The sequence below is a fragment of the Syngnathus leptorhynchus genome, chromosome 3 (assembly GCF_054491065.1).
Source record: "Syngnathus leptorhynchus isolate UIUO chromosome 3, UIUO_Slep, whole genome shotgun sequence".
In the NCBI taxonomy this organism is placed as follows: Eukaryota; Metazoa; Chordata; class Actinopteri; order Syngnathiformes; family Syngnathidae; genus Syngnathus; species Syngnathus leptorhynchus.
This window is the reverse complement of record NC_141197.1, coordinates 2,584,534-2,605,204: the sequence shown is the minus strand read 5'-3', so window position 1 is coordinate 2,605,204 and position 20,671 is coordinate 2,584,534. Positions and strand designations below refer to the sequence as shown.

The 20,671-nt window shown below is 42.0% G+C and overlaps 1 protein-coding gene across 4 annotated transcripts in view; it reads left to right on the top strand.

Annotated features, from left to right (window-relative positions):
* LOC147058854 (serine/threonine-protein kinase BRSK2-like) overlaps nt 1-20,671 on the top strand; it is a 146,918-nt gene that overhangs the window by 88,682 nt on the left and 37,565 nt on the right. For 3 of the 4 annotated variants that reach the window (XM_085908563.1, XM_085908566.1, XM_085908564.1), the window contains exons 7-12: nt 4,715-4,783; nt 7,123-7,269; nt 8,798-8,829; nt 9,172-9,336; nt 9,481-9,578; nt 11,340-11,493. In XM_085908563.1, coding sequence (XP_085764689.1) covers nt 4,715-4,783; nt 7,123-7,269; nt 8,798-8,829; nt 9,172-9,336; nt 9,481-9,578; nt 11,340-11,493 — 665 coding nt within the window. The remainder of the gene's footprint in view (nt 1-4,714; nt 4,784-7,122; nt 7,270-8,797; nt 8,830-9,171; nt 9,337-9,480; nt 9,579-11,339; nt 11,494-20,671) is intronic. The other variant, XM_085908565.1, reaches the window with a different exon arrangement.

Here is a 20,671-nt window from a genome sequence, read left to right as displayed (position 1 = left end):
AAGAGAAACATATACAAATGAGATTTAGATAATAAAATAAGAAAAAAACATTTGGAACTAGAATTTGCAATTTCTGGAGAAGTTGCATGTGAAGGCGAAGACACTTCACACTATTGTTGTTACGGGACTCGAACTCACGACGTTGAGGGGGGAAGTTTGATGCTCTACATACTGAGCTAAACAGAGACTTACTATTGCTGTAGTGGAATGATGCTAAATGATGAGAAATAAAATGAATAAATGAAATAATGTAAATTAATTATGATGATGATGTTGAATAAAATAAATTATTAAAATATGTTAAAATTAAATGAATAAATAAAAAACACAGCCAAGTGAGATTCGGGAAAATGGCTCATGTTGAATGTGCCATTCTCTATTTGCTAAACAGTGATTTACTATTGAAGCGGTGGAATGATGCTAAATAATGAGAAATAAAATGTTTAAATGAAATAAAAGTGGTAAATTAATTATGATGATGTTGAATGAAATAAATTATTAGAATGATGTTTTAAATTTAAAAAATGAATAAATGAATGAATAAAAAATAACAGCCAAGTGAGATTCGAACCCACTCGAGAAAATGGCTCGTGTTGAATGTGCCATTCCCTACTTCGCCTTCACACTAATAAAGTAGAAGAACAATAGTGTGAAGGCCTTCGCCTTCACACTAATGAGTGTAGTCTGTTTAAAAGCTTGGGGGCAGAGGGAATCTAGGATATTGAGTTAGACTGGTTAGATATTCATCTTTGTGACAACACTGATCAGTATCTCTCCGTTCCAACCGATCTGTGTTTTGTTCATTTAATAAGTGTTTGTCAGACAGTTTTATGTGTTTATCTGATCGTACCACGTTGTGCTACAAGTACAGCAGGCAGGTTCTGCTCGACATCGGCAAAAGTGAGTTTTGCGGCGTTTTGGACTTTGATACGGGGACATTAAAGTCACTGGGACTACTCCGACCTGAATCAACGCCGGACTCGTCTGCTACTCCTGTGCGGTGTCAGGAGGCAGAAGAGGGGAAAGCGCGGAGGCGTCCGGGCCAGGCTAGCGGCGAACCCAACTCGCCCGGCCGTGCCTTCCATTCTTCTGGCGAATGTCCGGTCGCTGGACAACAAAATGGATTACATTTGTCTGCTGAGATCCACAAACCGGGCAGTGAGTAACTGCTGTGTCCTCGTGTTTACTGAAACTTGGCTGAATGTCAACATTCCGGACTCTGCTGTGCAACTGGAGCGGCTAGCGTGCTATCGAGCTGACCGGGCCTTTGATAAAGGAGGAAAATCGCGTGGAGGAGGTATATGTGTCTACACCCGCGACGAATGAGGCCGGGACTCTGTAGTGGTATGCAGACACTGCTCGCCACTGGCGGAGTTTGTGATCGTTAAGTCCCGTCCTTTTTACCTACCAAGGGAGTTTACTGCGATTCTGCTTGTCGCGGTCTACATCCCGCCTTCCAACGTTGGAAGTGACAGGATCACAGCCCTTAATGAACTGTATCAGGCTGTCAATGATCAGCAGACGGCGCACGCTGACGGTCTCATCATCTTCGCTGGTGATTTTAATCATGCTGACCTGAAGTCTGTCTTTCCAAAGCTTCACCAGCATGTTACTTTTCCAACGCGTGGTGGCAGTTTCCTGGACTTGGTCTACACTGCACATTAAGGAGCTTTCAAGGCCACCCCCCTCCCCAACATCGGACTTTCTGACCACGTCACCGTTCTGCTTACCCCCGCGTACAGACAGAGAGTGAGAACTTCCAGGCCGGTTTGCAAACGAGTTAGGGTGTGGCCTGAGGGGGCCTCTGATGCTCTTCGGGACTGCTTTGGCACTACAGACTGGGAAATGTTTAAGCAGGCAGCCACTTGCGACAATCGGACAGACATTGAGGAGTATGCTGACTCTGTGACCTCTTACATCGCTAAGTGTATTGATGATGTGACCCTCACTAAGTACATCGTCACTCGGGCTAACTGGAAGCCATGGCTGACAGGGGCTGTCCTCGGGCTGCTGAGGACCAGAGACAAAGCCTACAGGGCTGGGGATGAAGCGGGCGTGAGATCAGCTAGGGCGAAACTGTCCCGGGGCATCAAAGATATGAAAAAGGGGTTCTCTTCCAAGATTACTGCCCACTTCAAGGACAGCGGGGATGCTCGGGGCCTGTGGCGAGGCATTCAGACCATCACGGACTACAAGCCCGCGCCGCAGAGATGTGAGGGCGTCGTCCCTCTGCTCAACGAACTGAACCGCTTCTTTGCTCGCTTCTACGCACAGAACCCCACTTGCCCGCTGAAGACCCCTCCCCATCCGGACGAGCAGCCCCTGTGCCTCTCTGCCGTTAGCATGAGGAGGACGCTTGCTGCTATCAACACCCGTAAGGCGGCGGGCCCGGACAACATCCCGGGACGGGCGCTGAAGGACTGCGCTGAGGAGCTGATGGATGTCTTCACGGACATCTTTACCATTTCCCTGCAGCAGGCCGTCGTCCTGTCATGCTTCAAGGCAGCCACCATCATACCTGTGCCGGAAAATCCTGCTCCTTCCTGCTTCAATGACTACCGCCCTGTGGCACTGACCCCCATCGTCAAAAAGTGCTTTGAGAGGCTTGTCTTGACGCACGTCAGATCTGTTCTTCCCCCCCACCGTGGACCCCTTCCAGTTTGCCTTCCGACCCAATCGGTCCTCTGAGGATGCCATCTGCTCTGCCCTCCACTCTGCCCTCACCCACCTGGAGAACAGGGACTCGTATGTGAAATTGCTGTTTGTGGATTTCAGTTCTGCATTCAACACCATTGTTCCACAGCGTCTCATTTGCAAACTCGACAAGCTGGGCCTCAGTACCTCCCTTTGCAACTGGCTACTGGACTTCCTCTGTCAGAGTAGAGTCAAGTAGTGCGTGTGGGCTACAATGTCTCCGGCAGCATCACGCTGAGCACGGGAGCCCCTCAAGGCTGCGTGCTCAGTCCGCTGCTCTTCACCCTGCTGACGCATGACTGCACTGCGACCTACAGCAGCAACCGTGTGCTGAAATATGCCGACGACACGACTGTGGTGGGTCTGATCACCGGGGGCGACGAGACTCACTACAGATCGGAGGTCGACCTTTTGGCCGCATGGTGCAGGGACAACAACCTTCTGCTGAACGTCAACAAGACCAAGGAGATTATCATTGACAACATTAAGGGTCACACCCACCACCTGCCGCTGACCGTCGACGGTGCTGTGGTGGAGAGAGTGAGCAGCACCAGATTCCTGGGGGTGCACATCAGTGAGGACCTCTCCTGGACCACCAACGCTGCGTCGCTGGGGAAGAAAGCTCAGCGCCGCCTGTACTTTCTGCTAAAACTCAGGCAAGCAAGTGCTCCTCCCGCCGTCATGACCACATTCTACCGTGGCACCATTGAGAGCGTCCTCTCCAGTTGTATCGCTGTGTGGGGTGGTGGCTCCTCTGAGTACAACATGAAGGCCCTGCAGCGCATAGTGACCACTGCGAGTAAAATCATCAAGGCTCTGCTCCCCTCCCTGAAGGAAGTTTACACCTCCCGTCTCACCCGCAAAGCGGCCGCGATTGTGTGTGATGTGGGTCACCCCGCTCACTCTTTGTTTTTTACTTCTGCCCTCTAGGAAGAGGTACAGATGCCTGCGCTCCCGCACCACCAGACTCAGAGACAGCTTCGTGCTCCAAGCTGTCCGGATCCTGAATTCCCTCCACCCTCTGCTACATGACGTCCTGTTCTTTTGCGCTATGATCTGGCTGTCTGCCATTAGCGCCCTTGCTCCATTTTGCTGCTCTTATTTGTCTATTTATTTATTTATTGTTGATTTATTTGGGTTATTTGCTTATTACTTATTTGTTACTCTTGTCTGTTCGTTTTTACTCTTTGTGCTATTTGATGTGAGTGTCGTGTACTGTGTCTAGTCACTGTTGGACGGTGGGAAACATAATTTTGATCTCTTTGTGTGCCTTAACATGTGAAGAAATTGACAATAAAGCGGACTTTGACTTTGACACAGCACTTTATTTTTTTCTCTGCAAGGGTTCACAATTATCAAAAAGATCCCACCTACAATATTCCGAGGATATGACAATGTCCTGTCACTGCTAAGCTATTTTTACAACAGGCTACTCTGGTCTTTGGGAGCTACCTGATGCCCATGGGCACCATGGGTGACCCCTGCTTCGCACTGTTTGCTGAAGACCAAAACTTACCAAACCTTAACAAGACATGTAACTCATGAAACATATCAACATTAGCTTAATTTTTATCAAAAATGAAAAGGATATGTTCAAACAGTTATAGTTCTTTATCTGTTTTAATATTGTTTAGATGTGTAACAAACACGACATTGGTTCAAATTTTACATTGTTTAACTGAGCTCAGATATGCCAAGCAACTTTTTGTTACATTTGTGTGAAATACAATATTTAATAAACCTGTGAAGGGTATAAAGGGTGATGCAATAAAGTGTAAAATACTTTTGTCTGATGCCGATTACAATCTGACAGACTACCAGGATCATGCAAACTAGAATACACAACAGCTGACACTTTTTTTACATACCATATACAGTATGTGCGCTTGTGTTTGCCATCCGAAAATGATGGAGCCAAGACACAAATTGTAGTGATTTGTAGTTTAGTAAAGAGTCTCCAGTTATATTTTTTATTATATTTATTTTGCTGTGTTTTTCTTTCTCAAACTATGTCTACAAGGGGGAGAAGTATGATGGCCGAAAAGCAGACGCATGGAGCTGTGGAGTCATCTTGTTTGCACTCTTAGTGGTGAGTTGTTGTTTTATCCCACCAGGTTGGTTTCATAAAAGTTTATACTGTCAAGTCTTGTGTTCAAGTGTTCTGTTTGCAGAATACATGTGACACTTATTTTATTTGGGATAACTTTGTTTTGATTAAAATACTGTATTCTGTTCGCCGAGAAAACTGTATGAATGTCATCTTTTTCCCCTCCACTGTGCCGAGCCTCTTGTGCTCACCTGAGAAACATTACTAATCAAACAGAAGATGAGCAGGATAGAATTTAGTAAACACGATCAAGGGTTTATTCATCGCATGATTCAAGTGACAGAAGTTGCATTATTTACCAATATTAGTGTTGGGTCTAAATATCATCAGACACTACATCATGGATGAGTTTACTCGCGAGGAGAACGATAGAGAAAGGAAGCTCAGTTACAATCTCCACCAGTTCTGAGTTCCTCCTCCACGTGCTCCTCTTTTTAATGTCTTGGTTGCCCTGGTTACAAAGGCGTTGCTACACTAAAGGGAGGGGAGATAGTGGTTGTAGCAACGCTGATTAGCTAAGGAATGTAGTGTGGTGTGATTTAGCACTTAATTGTCGGCCCTCGACCTCCGCATTGGGATTGCCGAGTCTGTTCTCTTCCCTCAACCAGTTGTCTTCTCCATTGGGTGGCTGACTCCTCCTCGACTGTGATCAGATAACTTGAAGCATGTTGAATGCCGCTTACCTGTGGAACAATGCAACTAAACCCTTGCTAAGTTTATCTTCTTAGTAAACAACACATAATAATAATGAATATCTAGCCCTACTTAAACATTTCAACACATATTAAGTAAATGTAAGGTAACTGGTATACAGTTCCTTAAACGAACATTGACTAAATTTGGGATAACTTTAATGTGACCACTTCAAACTGTATATAGCTTTTAAGAAAGAAAACCAGTTTAGATCATCTACAATCTATGAATCAAAGCTACAATTAACCAAAAGGAATGAAGTCCCTTTAAACTAAACAAAGAACATCTTGCCTATACAAAGAAGCCCTGCTCATTGTCAGTGAAGACCTCTTTCAAAACAAACACAAAAGTACCATAAGGACAGGAAGGAACCATAAAGCTGACGGGGATCAAAAGACATTCTTTGAACTAAATAGGAAACATTTAGTTCAAAGAAGAGTAGTAAACCTGTAAAAGATAAGGCCCCCTGGTCTGGCAGGCCAAGGCTTTCCCGAGATTACTCCAACAATTAGCATTTGTAAGTAGACACTGATACCAAAGTACTTTACATAATTTACATACACATACATATACATTAGAGCCCAAATAATATTTAATATCCACTCAGTAAAGTGGATTCATTACAAATAAATAAATGGTAACAAAATGTTTTGATTTGTCTCTTTTTTTTTCACACAGCTACAGAAAAAAACATTCAAGGATGTTTTAGTTGTTCCCACAATGTGTGTTGCGTAAAGCTCACTCTCCATGTGATTCATTTTGATTACACAATCAGAGTCAGTGGCCATCTGGCTCCATTCTGCTCATTTTACTGACGTCACTGAGTGATCTCCTCAGCTGGAGAGCAGAGAGTTACAGAGCTGCTTCATCATCACTGGTGACCAATATCTCTTACACATAGCATCATCCTCTGTCAAAGTTCAACTAATCAATAAGCATCTGACATGCTCTTTCTCTGACAACAGAAGGATAGGGGTTTTTTTTGGTGAAAGTGCTGCTTGATTTCTCAAATTACACTGCCATTAGACCTTCAAAATCCCTCAACTACTGTGGGCCAGATTTCCACGGGATCATTTTAAATACGAGTTGCCGTTTCCATGTTCGACCTAGTTGCATCACAACTTCTCGCGCTGATGACGTAGATCGGCTCCAGAACAGTCTAAATTTGTGACCGTTTGTAATCCCCGTTGAATGGTGATCAAATATTGTTTGACATTTTCATTCAAATAATAGCAGGATTTTTTACTGATGTGGTGAGACTTTTCAGAGTTAGTTATTTGATCTTGAACAGATTCACTGTTCAATAGGTATAGAAACAGGAAAGTTGCACTGTTCTTTAACCCATTGCGTTGGGACAAGCCTTGAGCGGGACCACAACATAACAAAATTAACCAATTTACATAATTTCAAATTGTCTAGCAATCTGGCCTTTTTTTGTGTTGCCCATTGTTATAAGCATGTTTAATGTCATTGCAGTACATTAATACTAAATAATAATTTTCTTGTGATGTATTTAGATAACCGCTAACCAAATAAACACACCGGAAATGGTGCTCTACTATGTTGATTAGGGTACTTATAGTACATGTAATATGTAGTTAATTTTAGTTTTCTGCTTTTGACCTCAGGGCGCTTTGCCTTTTGATGACGACAACTTGAGGAATCTTTTGGAGAAAGTGAAACTTGGAGTTTTCCACATGCCTCACTTCATTCCTCCGGAATGCCAGAACCTCCTTCAGGGCATGATTGAAGTGGACGCTTCCAAGAGACTGACGGTAAGATATGTACTGTATGCAAGTTGATCATCCAGCCTTGCTGCTCGTTTGTAACTGGGGCAAAAGTCATATGTAGTAGCAACAACAAATGTGTATTAGTTCGGCAAGTATTGTCTCAAAGATTTTTTAACAAAGAGATTTGCATAGGTTTAATTGAGTCAAACCTTTTTGTGGCCATTATTAATTTTCGCTTAAAAAAAGACAAAAATGTTGTTGTGTTTGGAGAGGCACATTCTCTTCTCTCGTTTTATACGTTTTTGTCATTATAGCCCATAATTTAGCATCAGAGCTTCCGTTGCAAGGGTAATCTATCTAGTTTAAAAACAAATGAATAAAATACGTATATCACACCCACTTTTTTATATTATTGTATTTATATTTCATTCCCTATGGAGATTAATTGATGGGTTTTCACAAATATTGTAATAATTCACTTCATGTTGCTGGATGTGGAAAAGTGGAAAAATAATGTTCTGTTCAGTCGAATATCCATTTAATGTGTAGGGCCCAACAAGAATGAAATATTTAGGACTCACTTTTAGAGAAATTAGGTACAGCCTTAAAACTACTGGGTTAAAAAATGGACTGACCCAGGGTCAATTGAGTCAACTTTGAGTTGTTTTGAGAAAATAAACACTACCCAGTTGTTGGGTTGTTTTTTTGCAAGAAAATAATTTTTTGGGGGGCAAATTTCAGGGTTGGTTACATTTTTAACCCAAATTGGCGTGTTTTTAACCCTGCATGTTTATGATGTATTGTCATTATTTCCATTTAAATTCAACCTGACAGTACAGCATTCCCAACCAATCGTTTTTGATGCAGTGCTTTCTCCTAATCTTATCTTCCTTTGAATGGTATGGCGAAGAGCTCAATGAACTTACAATTTCACTTTGTGAAGTTCATCCATGCAAATTATATTTGGTTAATCTGGTTGATAACTAATTTGCACATCTTTAGTTGTTGGATACGGATCATTACATTTAGGTTATTAAAGAAAAACATATCATTTACAGACAGCTGCATTATAAAAATCATGAAGTTAATTTTTAGTATCAAGTATCAAATATGAAAATACAGGAAGCATAAGTGATGAGATGTTTTCATTGCATTGATGATGATGATGGAATCTCCCGTCGATCCGATGGATGAGTAGACTAGTAGTTATTTCTGCAAGTCTTACCAGCACAAAGATTGTTTTAGGTGTAAAGCGGTCGTGCCGTCCCCTTGCCAACCTCTCGCCTTCAGAGGGTTGTTGCCCTGCAGGTCCAGGTACTGCCACATGCAGGGCGGCCCAAGACGGTGCAACTTTTTACAGCTTCCCCAATCCTTAATGCTGAGTGTCAAGCAGGGAGGCATCGGGTTCCATTTTTTTTTTATAGTTTTTGGTATGACTGGGCCGGGGATTGCATTGATATCATTGCATTATATAGAAACAAAAACACTCAAGTAGTTTCTACTAACACATTTCAATCAGTGCCGTCTGGGTTCATGTATTTATCTTGTTTTTGTTTTATCTCTTGTGTTGCAGTTACAGCAGATTCAGAAGCATACATGGTACCTGTAAGTAAACAAACCTGAGCAGAATCGCCAATGAATGTATTGAGTTTTAATGGACATTGTGCATCACTATTTTTGTACTGTTTATATTTGCTTGTTATCTACTGTAGTTAAATGTGACCTAGAGCACTTTGAACTACCCTACCACTGTATTTAAATAGAATTTAGAATTCCAACATACGTAGGTTGGCACCCCGCATGTGCATGTAAACAGCATTTCGGGGTCATTTATTTAGCATGACAAGGCAATACAAGACCGAATCTGTGCTAACGACTGACACCGAAAGCAGTTTCTTGGGCTGTGTTGAGTGAGTTGCTCTGTATGCGTTATATGTTGTTTTATAGAGCTGGAAAGAACGAACCCGAGCCCGAACAGCCCGTCCCCAGGAAAGTGGCGATCAAGATGCTGGCTACAGTAGAAGAGATCGACCCCGATGTCCTGGAGAGTATGCATTCTCTAGGCTGCTTCAGGGATAAGGACAAGCTGACCAAAGACCTGCTTTCTGATGAGTGAGTGAGAAGCAGATGGACAACTTGTTTGTCAGGAGTGATTGATGCGGCAGCATACAAGTCCCTCTGTTTTAATATGAGACGTGTTGTTGGAGCAATTGTCATACCAGCATGCACTTAGCTCTTTGCCTTTCCTCTCTTTAGTGACAATCAGGAAAAGATGATCTACTTCCTTCTCCTTGACCGCAAGGAAAGATATCCAAGCCACGAGGACCAGAACCTGCCTCCACGCAATGAGACTGGTAGGTTCATCCAAACAGAAACAGAAACACAATATTCTTGGAGCACAGAAGTGGTTTAAATTCATCATGACCTTTGAAATTTCCTCCTGTGTATCAGTACCTCTACGTCACTCTGTCCCAGCCTGTTCTTTTGAACCACTGTGATGTTCATATTCTATCATTAAAGGATTTTTCTATTTGTGTATTTAAATTAGTTAGGCAAACCGCTAAGTGTTTAAATATTCACTGTAAGTCTGACTACATGTACATTATGCAAACAGAAAGTTAATTAAATGGTTGAATCTATTTGTTTTTTCTTGAATGGGTAAAGTGATTCTTATAGCACAATTACTCCGTAAGTCGTCACCTCATCGTGGTGGAGGGGTTTGCGTGCCCCCTATGATCCTAGGAGCCATGTTGTCTGGGGCTTCATGCCCCTGGTAGGGTCACCCATGGCAGAAGGGTCCTAGGTGAGGGGCCAGACAAAGCACGGCTCAGAAGACCCCTTATGACGAGTAAAATATATGGACCTAGTTTTCCCTCGCCCGGACGCGGGTCACCGGGGCCCCTCTCTGGAGCCAGGCCTGGAGGTGGGGCTCGAAGGCGAGCGCCTGGTGGCTGGGCCTTTGCCCATGGGGTCCGGTCGGGCATAGCCCAAAAAGAAAACGTGGGTCCCCCTTCCCATGGGCTCACCACCTGTAGGAGGGGCCAAAGGGGTCGGGTACAAAGTGAGCTGGGCGGTGACCAAAGGCGGGGACCTTGGCGGTCCGATCACCGGCTGCAGAGGCTGGCTCTGGGGACATGGAATGTCACCTCTCTGGCTGAAAAGGAGCCCGAGCTGGTGTGTGAGGCAGAAAAGTTCCTACTAGACATAGTCGGACTTGCCTCCACACATAGTTTAGGCTCTGGTACAAGCCCTCTCGAGAGGGGCTGGACTCTCTTCCACTCTGGAGTTGCCCACGGTGAGAGGCGTCGAGCAGGTGTTGGCATACTTATTGCCCCCCGGCTGGGCGCCTGCACATTGGGGTTCACCCCGGTGAGCGAGAAGGGAGCCTCCCTCCGCCTTTGGGTGGGGGGGACGGGTCCTGACTGTTGATCGTGTCTATGCACCAAACGGCAGCTCAGAGTACCCACCCTTCTTAGAGTCCCTGGAGGAAGTGCTGAGAGCACTCCTTCTGGGGACTCCATCGTTCTACTGAGTGACTTCAATGCTCACGTGGGCAATGACAGTGAGACCTGGAAGGGCGTGATTGGGAGGAACAGCCCCCCCGACCTGAACCCGAGCGGTGTTCTATTATTGGACTTCTGTGGTCGACACGGATTTTCTATAATGAACACCATGTTCAAGCATAAGGGTATCCGTGTGTGCACTTGGCACCAGGAAACCCTAGGCCGCAGTTCGTTGATCGACTTTGTAGTCGTGTCATCGGATTTGCGGCCGCATGTTTTGGACACTCTGGTGAAGAGAGGGACGGGGCTGTCAACTGATCAGTTGGCTCCGATGGTAGGGGAAGATGCCGGTCCGACCTGGCAGACCCAAACGCTCTGTGAGGGTCTGCTGGGAACGTCTGGCAGAATCCCCTGTCAGGAAGAGCTTCAACTCTCACCTCCGGCAGAGCTTTTCCCACGTCCCGGGGGAGGCGGGGGACATTGAGTCCGAGTGGACCAAGTTCCGCGCCTCCATTGTTGAGGCAGCCGACAGGAGCTGTGTCTAACAATCAAGGATGAATAAAATTCAAACACTACCCACTTATTCACTTGTTGAACTCTGAATTTGCTCAGCAGACCCTCCCAGGAAGCGTGTGGACTCACCCATGCTAAGTCGGCACGGGAAGCGGAGACCAGAGAGGAAGTCGATGGAGGTGCTTAGCGTTACAGAGGGAGGATCACCTGTCCCAGTACGGCGAGCTATCGACATCGCAACTCATGGTCAAAGGTAGGAGATCCCTTATTGAGATAAACAACATAATTCACAAAGTTTCTAAAATGTATGCTGATATGGGCGACATGATGGTCGACTGGTTCGCACATCCGCTTTACTGTGTAGAAGTCATATTTGATTCCGGGCTTAAACCTTCCTGTGCGAAGTTTGCATGTTTTTCCCGTTCCTGCTTGAGTTTTCTCTAAGCACTCTAGTTCCCTCTCACATTTGAAGGTGAATTGAGCGCTCTAAATTGTTCTTAGGTGTGATTGTGCAACTAGTTCAGGGAGTTCCATGCCTATTATCATGAAGATAAGATAAGCGGTTCAGAAACCAATGGATTGATATTACTTATATATATTATATAGCTCAAGATCGCATTGGTTGTTTGATTCGTAATTTCAATCTCTTTGTGTGTCTAAACATGTGAAGAGATTGACGATAAAGCAGACTTTGACTTTTTTGACTTTGACTTTTACAGGAATTTGCAATTGATCCTCATTTCATATTGCCCAGTTTGTTCTAAGGTTTTGCTTGTTGAATGAGTGTTACATTCGTATACAGGAGGATTCCTTATGTGACAGCCTAAAATAAATAATAATAATAATACATAGATAAATAGATCAATAAAGAATGCTCGAAAAGGAGTAGGAGGAAGCATAGCTTTTTATTTTCCTACCCCTTTTTCACTTTATCCCTAAAACCAGTGATTCAACATATACTGTAATTCTACCACAGAACGCAAGTAGACACTTTCACACTTATTTTCTGTTTCATTTTTACCTGCATGTAGCCCTTTGGCACTTTTAGCCTTTGTACGCGCTAAACAACATATTTTTGTACATTCTTTTAAACTGGTTGATATTTGGACTGCTTGAGTTCCTCACTTAGATTGTTCCATAGGTTAACCCCGGTTATAGTTATACAGAAACGTTTTAAGGTTGTTCTTATGTTTAAGATTTTGAAGTTGTGATGCCCCCTTAACTTATAACCTCCCTCCCGATTCCAAAATAAGTTTTGGATATTTTCTGGTAGTTGTTTTGCTTTTGCCCTATACATGATGATTGCTGTTTGATGAGATACTATGTCGGTGAATTTTAATAGTTTGGATTGTATGAAAAGTGGATTTGTGTGTTCCAAGTAGTTGACTTTATGAATAGTCCTTATTGCTCTTTTCTGCAGAATGATAAGTGGCTGTAGTGAAGTTTTATAAGTATTCCCCCAAACCTCAACACAGTAATGCAAATAGGGCAAGACAAGAGAACAATAAAGTGTACGAAGTGAATGATAATCCAGTAATTCTTTTGCTTTGTATATGACTGCCATGCTTCTTGAAATTTTCGACTTTACGTGTTCGATGTGTGGCTTCCAACTCAGCCTGTCATCTATTATAACCCCAAGAAATTTGTTTTCCTGCACTCTTTCAATTTCAGTCCCATCTATTTCTATTCGTATCTTTTTGTTCTTTTTGCCAAATACCATAAACTTGGTCTTACTTACATTTAATGATAATTTGTTCCAATCGAACCACATTTTGATTTTTTTCATTTCCTCATTCAACACTGATTCTACTTGTTGAATGTTGTCACCTGAACAAAAGATATTTGTGTCATCTGCAAAATTTACGAGTTTTAGTTCTTTAGCGACTTTGCATATGTCATTTATATACAAAATAAATAATTTAGGGCCTAAAACTGATCCTTGTGGAACACCACAAGCTATGTCCAAATATCCAGAGCAGTGATTACCCAACTTTACATATTGTTGCCGTTCTCGCAGATAATCTTTTATCCAGTCTAATACTAATCCCCTTATCCCATATTTTTCTAATTTATTAAATAGTATATCATGATTAATTGTGTCAAAAGCTTTTTTGAGGTCAATGAAAACTCCTACTGCATGTCGTTTGTTGTCTATTGCATCGGTGATTTCCTCGATTGATTCCATTAATGCCTGTGCTGTTGATCTGTTTACTCTGAAACCATATTGGTTCTCAGCAAATAATTTATATTTTTTCCAAAAATCCATCCATTCTACTGTTAAAAAACTTTTCCAATATTTTCGAGAGTTGTGGCAATATTGAGATAGGTCTGTAGTCTGTAAAGTTGTGTTTGCTCCCAGTTTTATAAAGAGGAATGACCTTAGCAATTTTCATCTTCTTTGGGAATGTACCAGTTAAAAATGACAAGTTACAGATGTACACAAGTGGCTTTGAAATCCCCTCACATTGCTTAACTAACATCATATCAATCCCATTGCAGTAGGTAGATGTTTTATTTTTGCATTGTTTTACAGTGTTAATAATTTCCTTTTCATCAACTGCCTTCAAAAACATTGAGTGAGGATGCCTTTCTATTAATTTATCTCTGTTGCCTGCATCTGGCGCTGGAATCGGTATGTTTTTTGCTATTTGAGGCCCAACATTTACAAAGAACTGATTAAAACTGTTTGCCACTTCTTCCATATTATAATTTTCAGTATCATTTGTAACAAAATATTTAGGTAATTTGTGTTGTTCGGTACCTTCTCTAATAATGTGATTTAGGAGAGTCCATATCCCCTTATTATTTTTGTTATCCTCAAATTTATTTTTATAATATTCTTTCTTACTTAATCTTATAATCTTATTTAATTTATTCTTATATCTCTTAGATTTATTTTCAGCGTACTTTGTTCTCTGTTTTATGAAATTCCAATAGAGTAAATTTTTCTTTTTACAGGCATTTACTAATCCTTTTGTCAACCATGGACTGTTCTTATATTTAGTTTTTTTATTATATTCCTTGATTGGACAATGCTTATTATATAATAAAGTGAATGTAGTCATCAATTTATGGTATGCATTATTTACATCTTTTTCTTTATATATTGCATCCCAGTTCTGTTCCATTAATTCATGTTTTAGAGTACCAATTGTCTCATCTGTCGTAAATCTTCTTTGTTGCTTATACACCCCAATTTCAGATTTGAAATTATTGTCATACACTGTGAACACTGGAAGGTGGTCAGTAATCTCAGTAATTAATAACCCGCTTGTTGTCCTGTTTTCTATTATATTGGTGAATATGTTATCGATCAGAGTAGCACTCTGTGATGTTACTCTAGTTACTAGAGTCTAGTAGGTCTAGTGATTGTAGGAAAGAGACTCATGCTATGCATCAAATTAAAAAAAATAGCAATATTTTGATGCTTGTTTGGATTTAATAGATCAATGTTATAATCCCCGCAAATAAAAATATTTTTGTTGCCTTTTTGTATAATCACACTTTCTATCCATTCTGTGAATGTCTCAATGCTAGAACCAGGAGCTCTATAGACGCAGCTTATAATAATGTCTTTTTTCTTTTTAACACAAATCTGTATCGTGAGACATTCAAGAAGATTGTCCACCACCTGTGTCATAGCCTCTACAATCTTGAATTTCGTATTCAAATCAACATAAATTGCAACACCACCCCCAGCTTTACTTTGTTTGTTATTATGTATGAATTCATAGCCTTCCATCTCAAAGTGCATTCCCTTCTCAGTCGTAATCCAGGTCTCAGAAATAGTAATTATATTAAATGGTTGTTTGAATGTGTTTAAGTAATCCCGAATGCTACTAAAATTTCTATATAGACTCCGGCTATTGAAATGGATAATAGATAGTTTATCTTTTGTTAAGATGTCCGTGTTGTACTGATCATTGCTGTAATAATAACATGTGTTGTTTGTGGTGGAGAAGAAATTATTGTCTGGGTCAATGTCCTGATCTATGTCCAGAGTGCTGCTTTCACTGTAATCAAACGTTAGTTGGAGTTGTTCATGTTCTTGTATCCACTGTGTTACATGTCCATTGTTGCTTGATGTAGGTTGAGTAGTGTCCCTGAGCATTATGTTTATGTTTTGTGTTGTTACCTCCATTCAGTTCCAAGTCCACTCCAGTTGATTTTCTATTGAGGATACTTATTCAAGCTTTTCCAGTTCTTCAATACTCCTCACCATCAGTATCTTGGCCTCTTCTGGTGATCAAGTCAAGTCAAGTTTATTTGTATAGCCCTAAATCACAAGCAGTCTCAAAGGGCTTCACATAGACAATCAATTGACAATTATTCTCAAAGCATCACCTGATCTTGGGCTCCCAAAAGGGCAAGGAAAAACTCAAAAACCCCTACCAGGGGAAAAATGAGAAACCTTGAGAAGGGACCACAGATGGAAGGATCCCCCTTTCAGGATCACCAGGCTGCAATGGATGCAAAGAGGGCACATAAAATACATGATATGGAAATCAAAAAGTGGATGTCCAGGCCAAAGCGAAGAGCTGTCGGAGGTGCCTTCGATTGTCCTGGCAGTGTCCTCTAGGAGGGTATTCCACTGCAGTTCCCTCATGCTGAATTGGTCCACGAGAATCTCGATAGCCGTCGTCAGCTTGGGTGTCACCTAACCACCTCCCCAGCCGGGGAGGGGTGGGGGGAGTGGGGTCGGAGAGGGAGCAAAAACAAACTCCAGCCGAATCGGCTACTACAGGTTAATTAAAGGCCATATCATAGAAATACGTCTTTAAACGTGTCTTAAATGTTTCTACTGAGGTAGCAGTTCTAATATCCATTGGCAGGGCATTCCAGAGCTCTGGAGCCCGAATAGAAAATGCTCTAGCCCCTGCAGACATTTTCTTGGCCCTCTGTGTCACTAAAAGACTAGCGTTTTGCGAACGAAGGTTACGAGACGGAACATAAGGAACAACTGTCGACGAGATATGAAGGCGCTAAGCCATGCAATGATTTATAGGTTAATAGAAGAACCTTGAAGTCACATCTTAAATGGACCGGGAGCCAGTGTAAATTGGCTAATATTGGGGTAATGTGATCAAATTTTCTTGTCCGTGAGAGCAGCCTTGCAGCAGCATTTTGTACTAACTGTAGACTTTTGATGCTGGACTTGGGAAGACCGGAGAATAATGCATTACAGTAGTCCAGGCGCGACGTGATAAATGCATGTATAATAATTTCGGCATCACCGGTCGAGAGGATTGGGCGAATCTTAGCAATATTACGAAGGTGAAAAAATGCTATTCTGGTTATATTCTTAATGTGCTTTTGAAAGGAGAGCGTTTGGTCAAATATTACCCCAAGATTAGTTACAGTATCACTCTGAGTGATAGTACTGTTATCTAGAGTTATAGCGGTTTCCTTAAATAAATGTTGATAACGAGCTGGACCAATTATCAACATCTCAGTTTTATCTGGGTTCAGACGAAGGAAGTTGAGAGACATCCATTGCTTGATCTCCGCAAGGCATGCCTCAAGATTACAACAGTCCCGCGGATCTGTCATTGATAATGGCATATATAATTGGGTGTCATCCGCGTAACATTGAAAACTAATATTATATTTACGTAATATGTTCCCAAGCGGAGTCATATAAATATTAAATAGAATTGGTCCTAGTACCGATCCCTGTGGGACACCACACGTAACTTTATAGAGGTCAGAGGACGCATTGCCATGGACCACTCGGTGCGTCCTGTCTGATAGATACAAATGAAACCAGCCTAGCGCTGACCCCGAAATACCAACACAACCTTTAAGACGCTCTAATAAAATATTGAAGTCAACAGTGTCAAAGGCAGCGCTAAGATCGAGTAGTAACAATACCGATGAAGTATTTGAATCCATAGCTAAGAGGAGATCATTAGTCACTTTAGCAAGTGCTGTCTCAGTGGAATGATTAGCTCTAAACCCATACTGAAAAGATTCATATCGATTATTAGCGACCATGTAATCAATAAGCTGCTGCGCTACTACTTTTTCAAGCAGTTTTGCTATGAATGGGAGATTTGAAACTGGCCTATAGTTACTGAGACAGTCCGGGTCAAGATTTGGTCGCTTAAGTAGCGGTTTAATAATAGCGGTTTTAAAGTCTGTTGGCACTATCCCAGAAGAGATAGACAGATTAATTATATTTAAAACGGACGGTCCTAAGATTTGAAATAATTCTTTAAATAGTTTGGTTGGAAGCGGGTCAAGTAAACATGTTGTTTGTTTAGCCGCACTAACTAATTGTGTAAGCCTTTCGAGGGACACGCTTTTAAAATTTGAAAGGGTTATTGCATGATCGTCGGCGCCGGTAATCGGCGGTCCCGACTGAGTGATCGGAATGGTCATCTTGATCTCATCCCTAATGGATTCAATCTTTCGAGCAAAAAATTTCATGAACTCGTCAGCCGAGTGAAAGGAGCTATCGGGGGTTGGCTGGCGTAGTGTTAGCTCTGCCCCCGTATCAAATAGGTATTTAGGATTGTTCCTATTGAGATTAATGACCTGCGAAAAATAACGAGTTTTTGCTAAGATAAGCGCATCTTTATATTTCAGGAGGCTGTCGCGCCATGCCTGATGGAAAACCTCAAGATTGGTTAAACGCCATTCGCGCTCATGCTTTCTACTTAATTGTTTAAGCGAACGTGTTTCATCTGTGAACCACGGAGTAGGCAATCTACGGCGAGTTTTTAGACGTAGCGGCGCCACAGAATCAATGGCATTTAACAATGTAGCATTGAATTCATTTGTAAGATTAGCAATAGAGCCGGTATATGAGGGCAATACGGCAGTTGCTGGTGGCAGTAGCCCAGATAGCGCAGTCGCAGTCATGGAGTTAATATTACGGCTGCTATAATTCTGATTGCTCTCTTGTCTTTGACTAAGAACTAAAATTTCAAATTTTATTAAGTAGTGATCAGACAAAACAGTAGTGTATGGCAGTACTGTTATATTAGAGGTTGCCAGTCCTCGGGATAATACCAAATCTAAGGTATTACCATTCTAATGCGTTGCTACCTGTACGGCTTGCGTAAAACCAAACGTATCAATTAGAATCTGAAACGCCGAAGTAAGTGGCTCTGACGGTAAATTCATGTGGACGTTAAAATCGCCCATGATTATTATATTATCCGCGTTTGTCACTAGATCAGCCACGAATTCTGAAAATTCATCCAGGAAGCCAGCGTAAGCCCCAGGTGGACGGTAAATAACAGCAAGATAAAATGACGGTAAAGCGGTGGATCGGACAGTGAGAACTTCAAATGTTTTAAATATGTTAATCGAACGAGGCGTAAATCTAAGATCGGAATTTGAGATGAGGGCAACACCCCCACCCTTTTTTTGAGGACCATGATCCATTTAGTTTGATGTATATCTTACAATTTCTGGTCCATGTACTCTGTATTTTTCCCATTCTTCTCAAGCGACGTGCTTTCTTTGCAATATCCGCATTGGTCTTTGTCAAATGTTCATTTATGTAGATTGCTGTGCCTTTGAGCAACTTACCCTGCTTTAGAAGTGCAACTTTGTGCTTCCTGTTGACAAATTTCAGAATGACTGCTGGCTTGTCATTACTGTTTCTTCTGGGCAGTGGATGACATGCTTCAACCTGGTTGGAGTCCATAGTTATTCCTTTAGTTTGCAGAAACGCAGCTACCTGTTGCTCGGCTGAGCTTGCATCTTGCTCACAGCCATCGTTACCTGCCGTCACTGCCCTTGCATAAGATATAGGTTTAATTGCTATTCCCATGATGACAATGTCATTTATTCTTGTATATTGCTCAATATCCGCTACCCGACTTTCAAGGTAGGCAAGCCGCTTGTCCTTCTCAGCATTGAGCATACGGAGCGTCTTTACCTCTTCCACCAGTGCCAAGATGTTTTTTGCTGCATCCTTACAGCAGAAACCTCTTCCGAAAGGAAGTCAAGTGACCTTTTTATGTCCTCAACCTCCTCCGTGGACATGGTTAGTTTTTTTTTCGGCCCCATATTGCTCACGTTAGTCGCAGCTATCTATTTGACAGCTCAATCAGCTGGGTGAAAACACACACGCTCACGTGCAGACATGTCTTGAGAGTTCGCCTCAATATGTGAGGCGTTGCATGCATACTCCTGCTTCAACGCCGAGTGGGTAGGTCCGGTGTTGTTCTTTGAAAGATCTGAAATTCTTTTGGGCTTCTTACGTCGATGTTGTTCTCTGGAAAGCTAACCAGCTAACGCGGCTGCGGCAACTTCGGACACCCGTACGCTCTACATATATACTTCTTTATTATGCATTTTATGGCTGGTGCGATTTGTACTCCAGAGCAACTTATAGTCCGGAAAATAAGGTAAATAAAATGATAATAATGAAAACAATAATAATACAGCAGACATAGAAAACTGAAGAACTCACATATAGTTGCTGACCAAAGAAATGTATTAATATTCACATGTCTGTATTAATAGTTCTTTAACCTTGGAAAGAACATTGGTCTGAACATGGCCTCTGCCTACTTCTTGATGCTAGAGACACCTGGCAGTGTATCCTCTTGCATAGCTAGGTCACATTTGGCATGAGGGAGGAAGAAGTTGAGACATTCAGCAGAGCTTTAAGTTTCTCATCAGTAAGTCTCAACCTATACTTGGACTTGAAGTTCAAGGTAGAAAAGAGCTTTTCGCACAAGTACGTATATGCTACCAAAAAGACACATTAAAATCAGTTCCGCACACAACCATTTATATCAAATTTTTGGCCCACACTAACATTAAACTTTGATATTACGGCGAGTGCCACAAACTATCTTCGCAACTGGCCGGCGGGTTTAAGACCCCTGGCATAGTTGGTTGAGCAGAGCTCTACTTAACGTGGTAACGGCTTTGGTACCTAATCATTTTGACAGTTTAAAACTGTAGACACTGTTAAGAATACATTCTTGTTTTATTCTTTCTGTACATGAAGTAGCTTACTGCTTGACGACGCCATAGAGAAAATGAAGCATGATTGCTTAAAAGCATGTGAAAACTCATTAGTTGGAAAGCCTCAATGGTTTATGAAGCTTAGTTCTGCCAAATTGGAAGATTCTTTCAAAATATTTTCAAAATACATTTTAAGATTTCATTTGCTATACTTGCCACTGTACAGCATATGTTCATAGAGAGCAAATGTGAATGAAGCATTGACTAATAAATTGTTAACTGATACCCCAGTGGTTAAGGAGGCTTCATTTTGCCTGTCAGTGTATGGCAAAAAAACGTTAGCGTTGAAGTTGGGAATGAAACCCAGACTGGACTTTGGAATGTGTGGGGCCTTGAAAGTGGCTTCTGTGTTGGTTGCCCTGTGGGAGCTGAGTGCTGCTCTCACTGTGGATTACACGTGGCCCATCCTAAAAAAAAAAAAAACGTGTGACCTGTTAGTG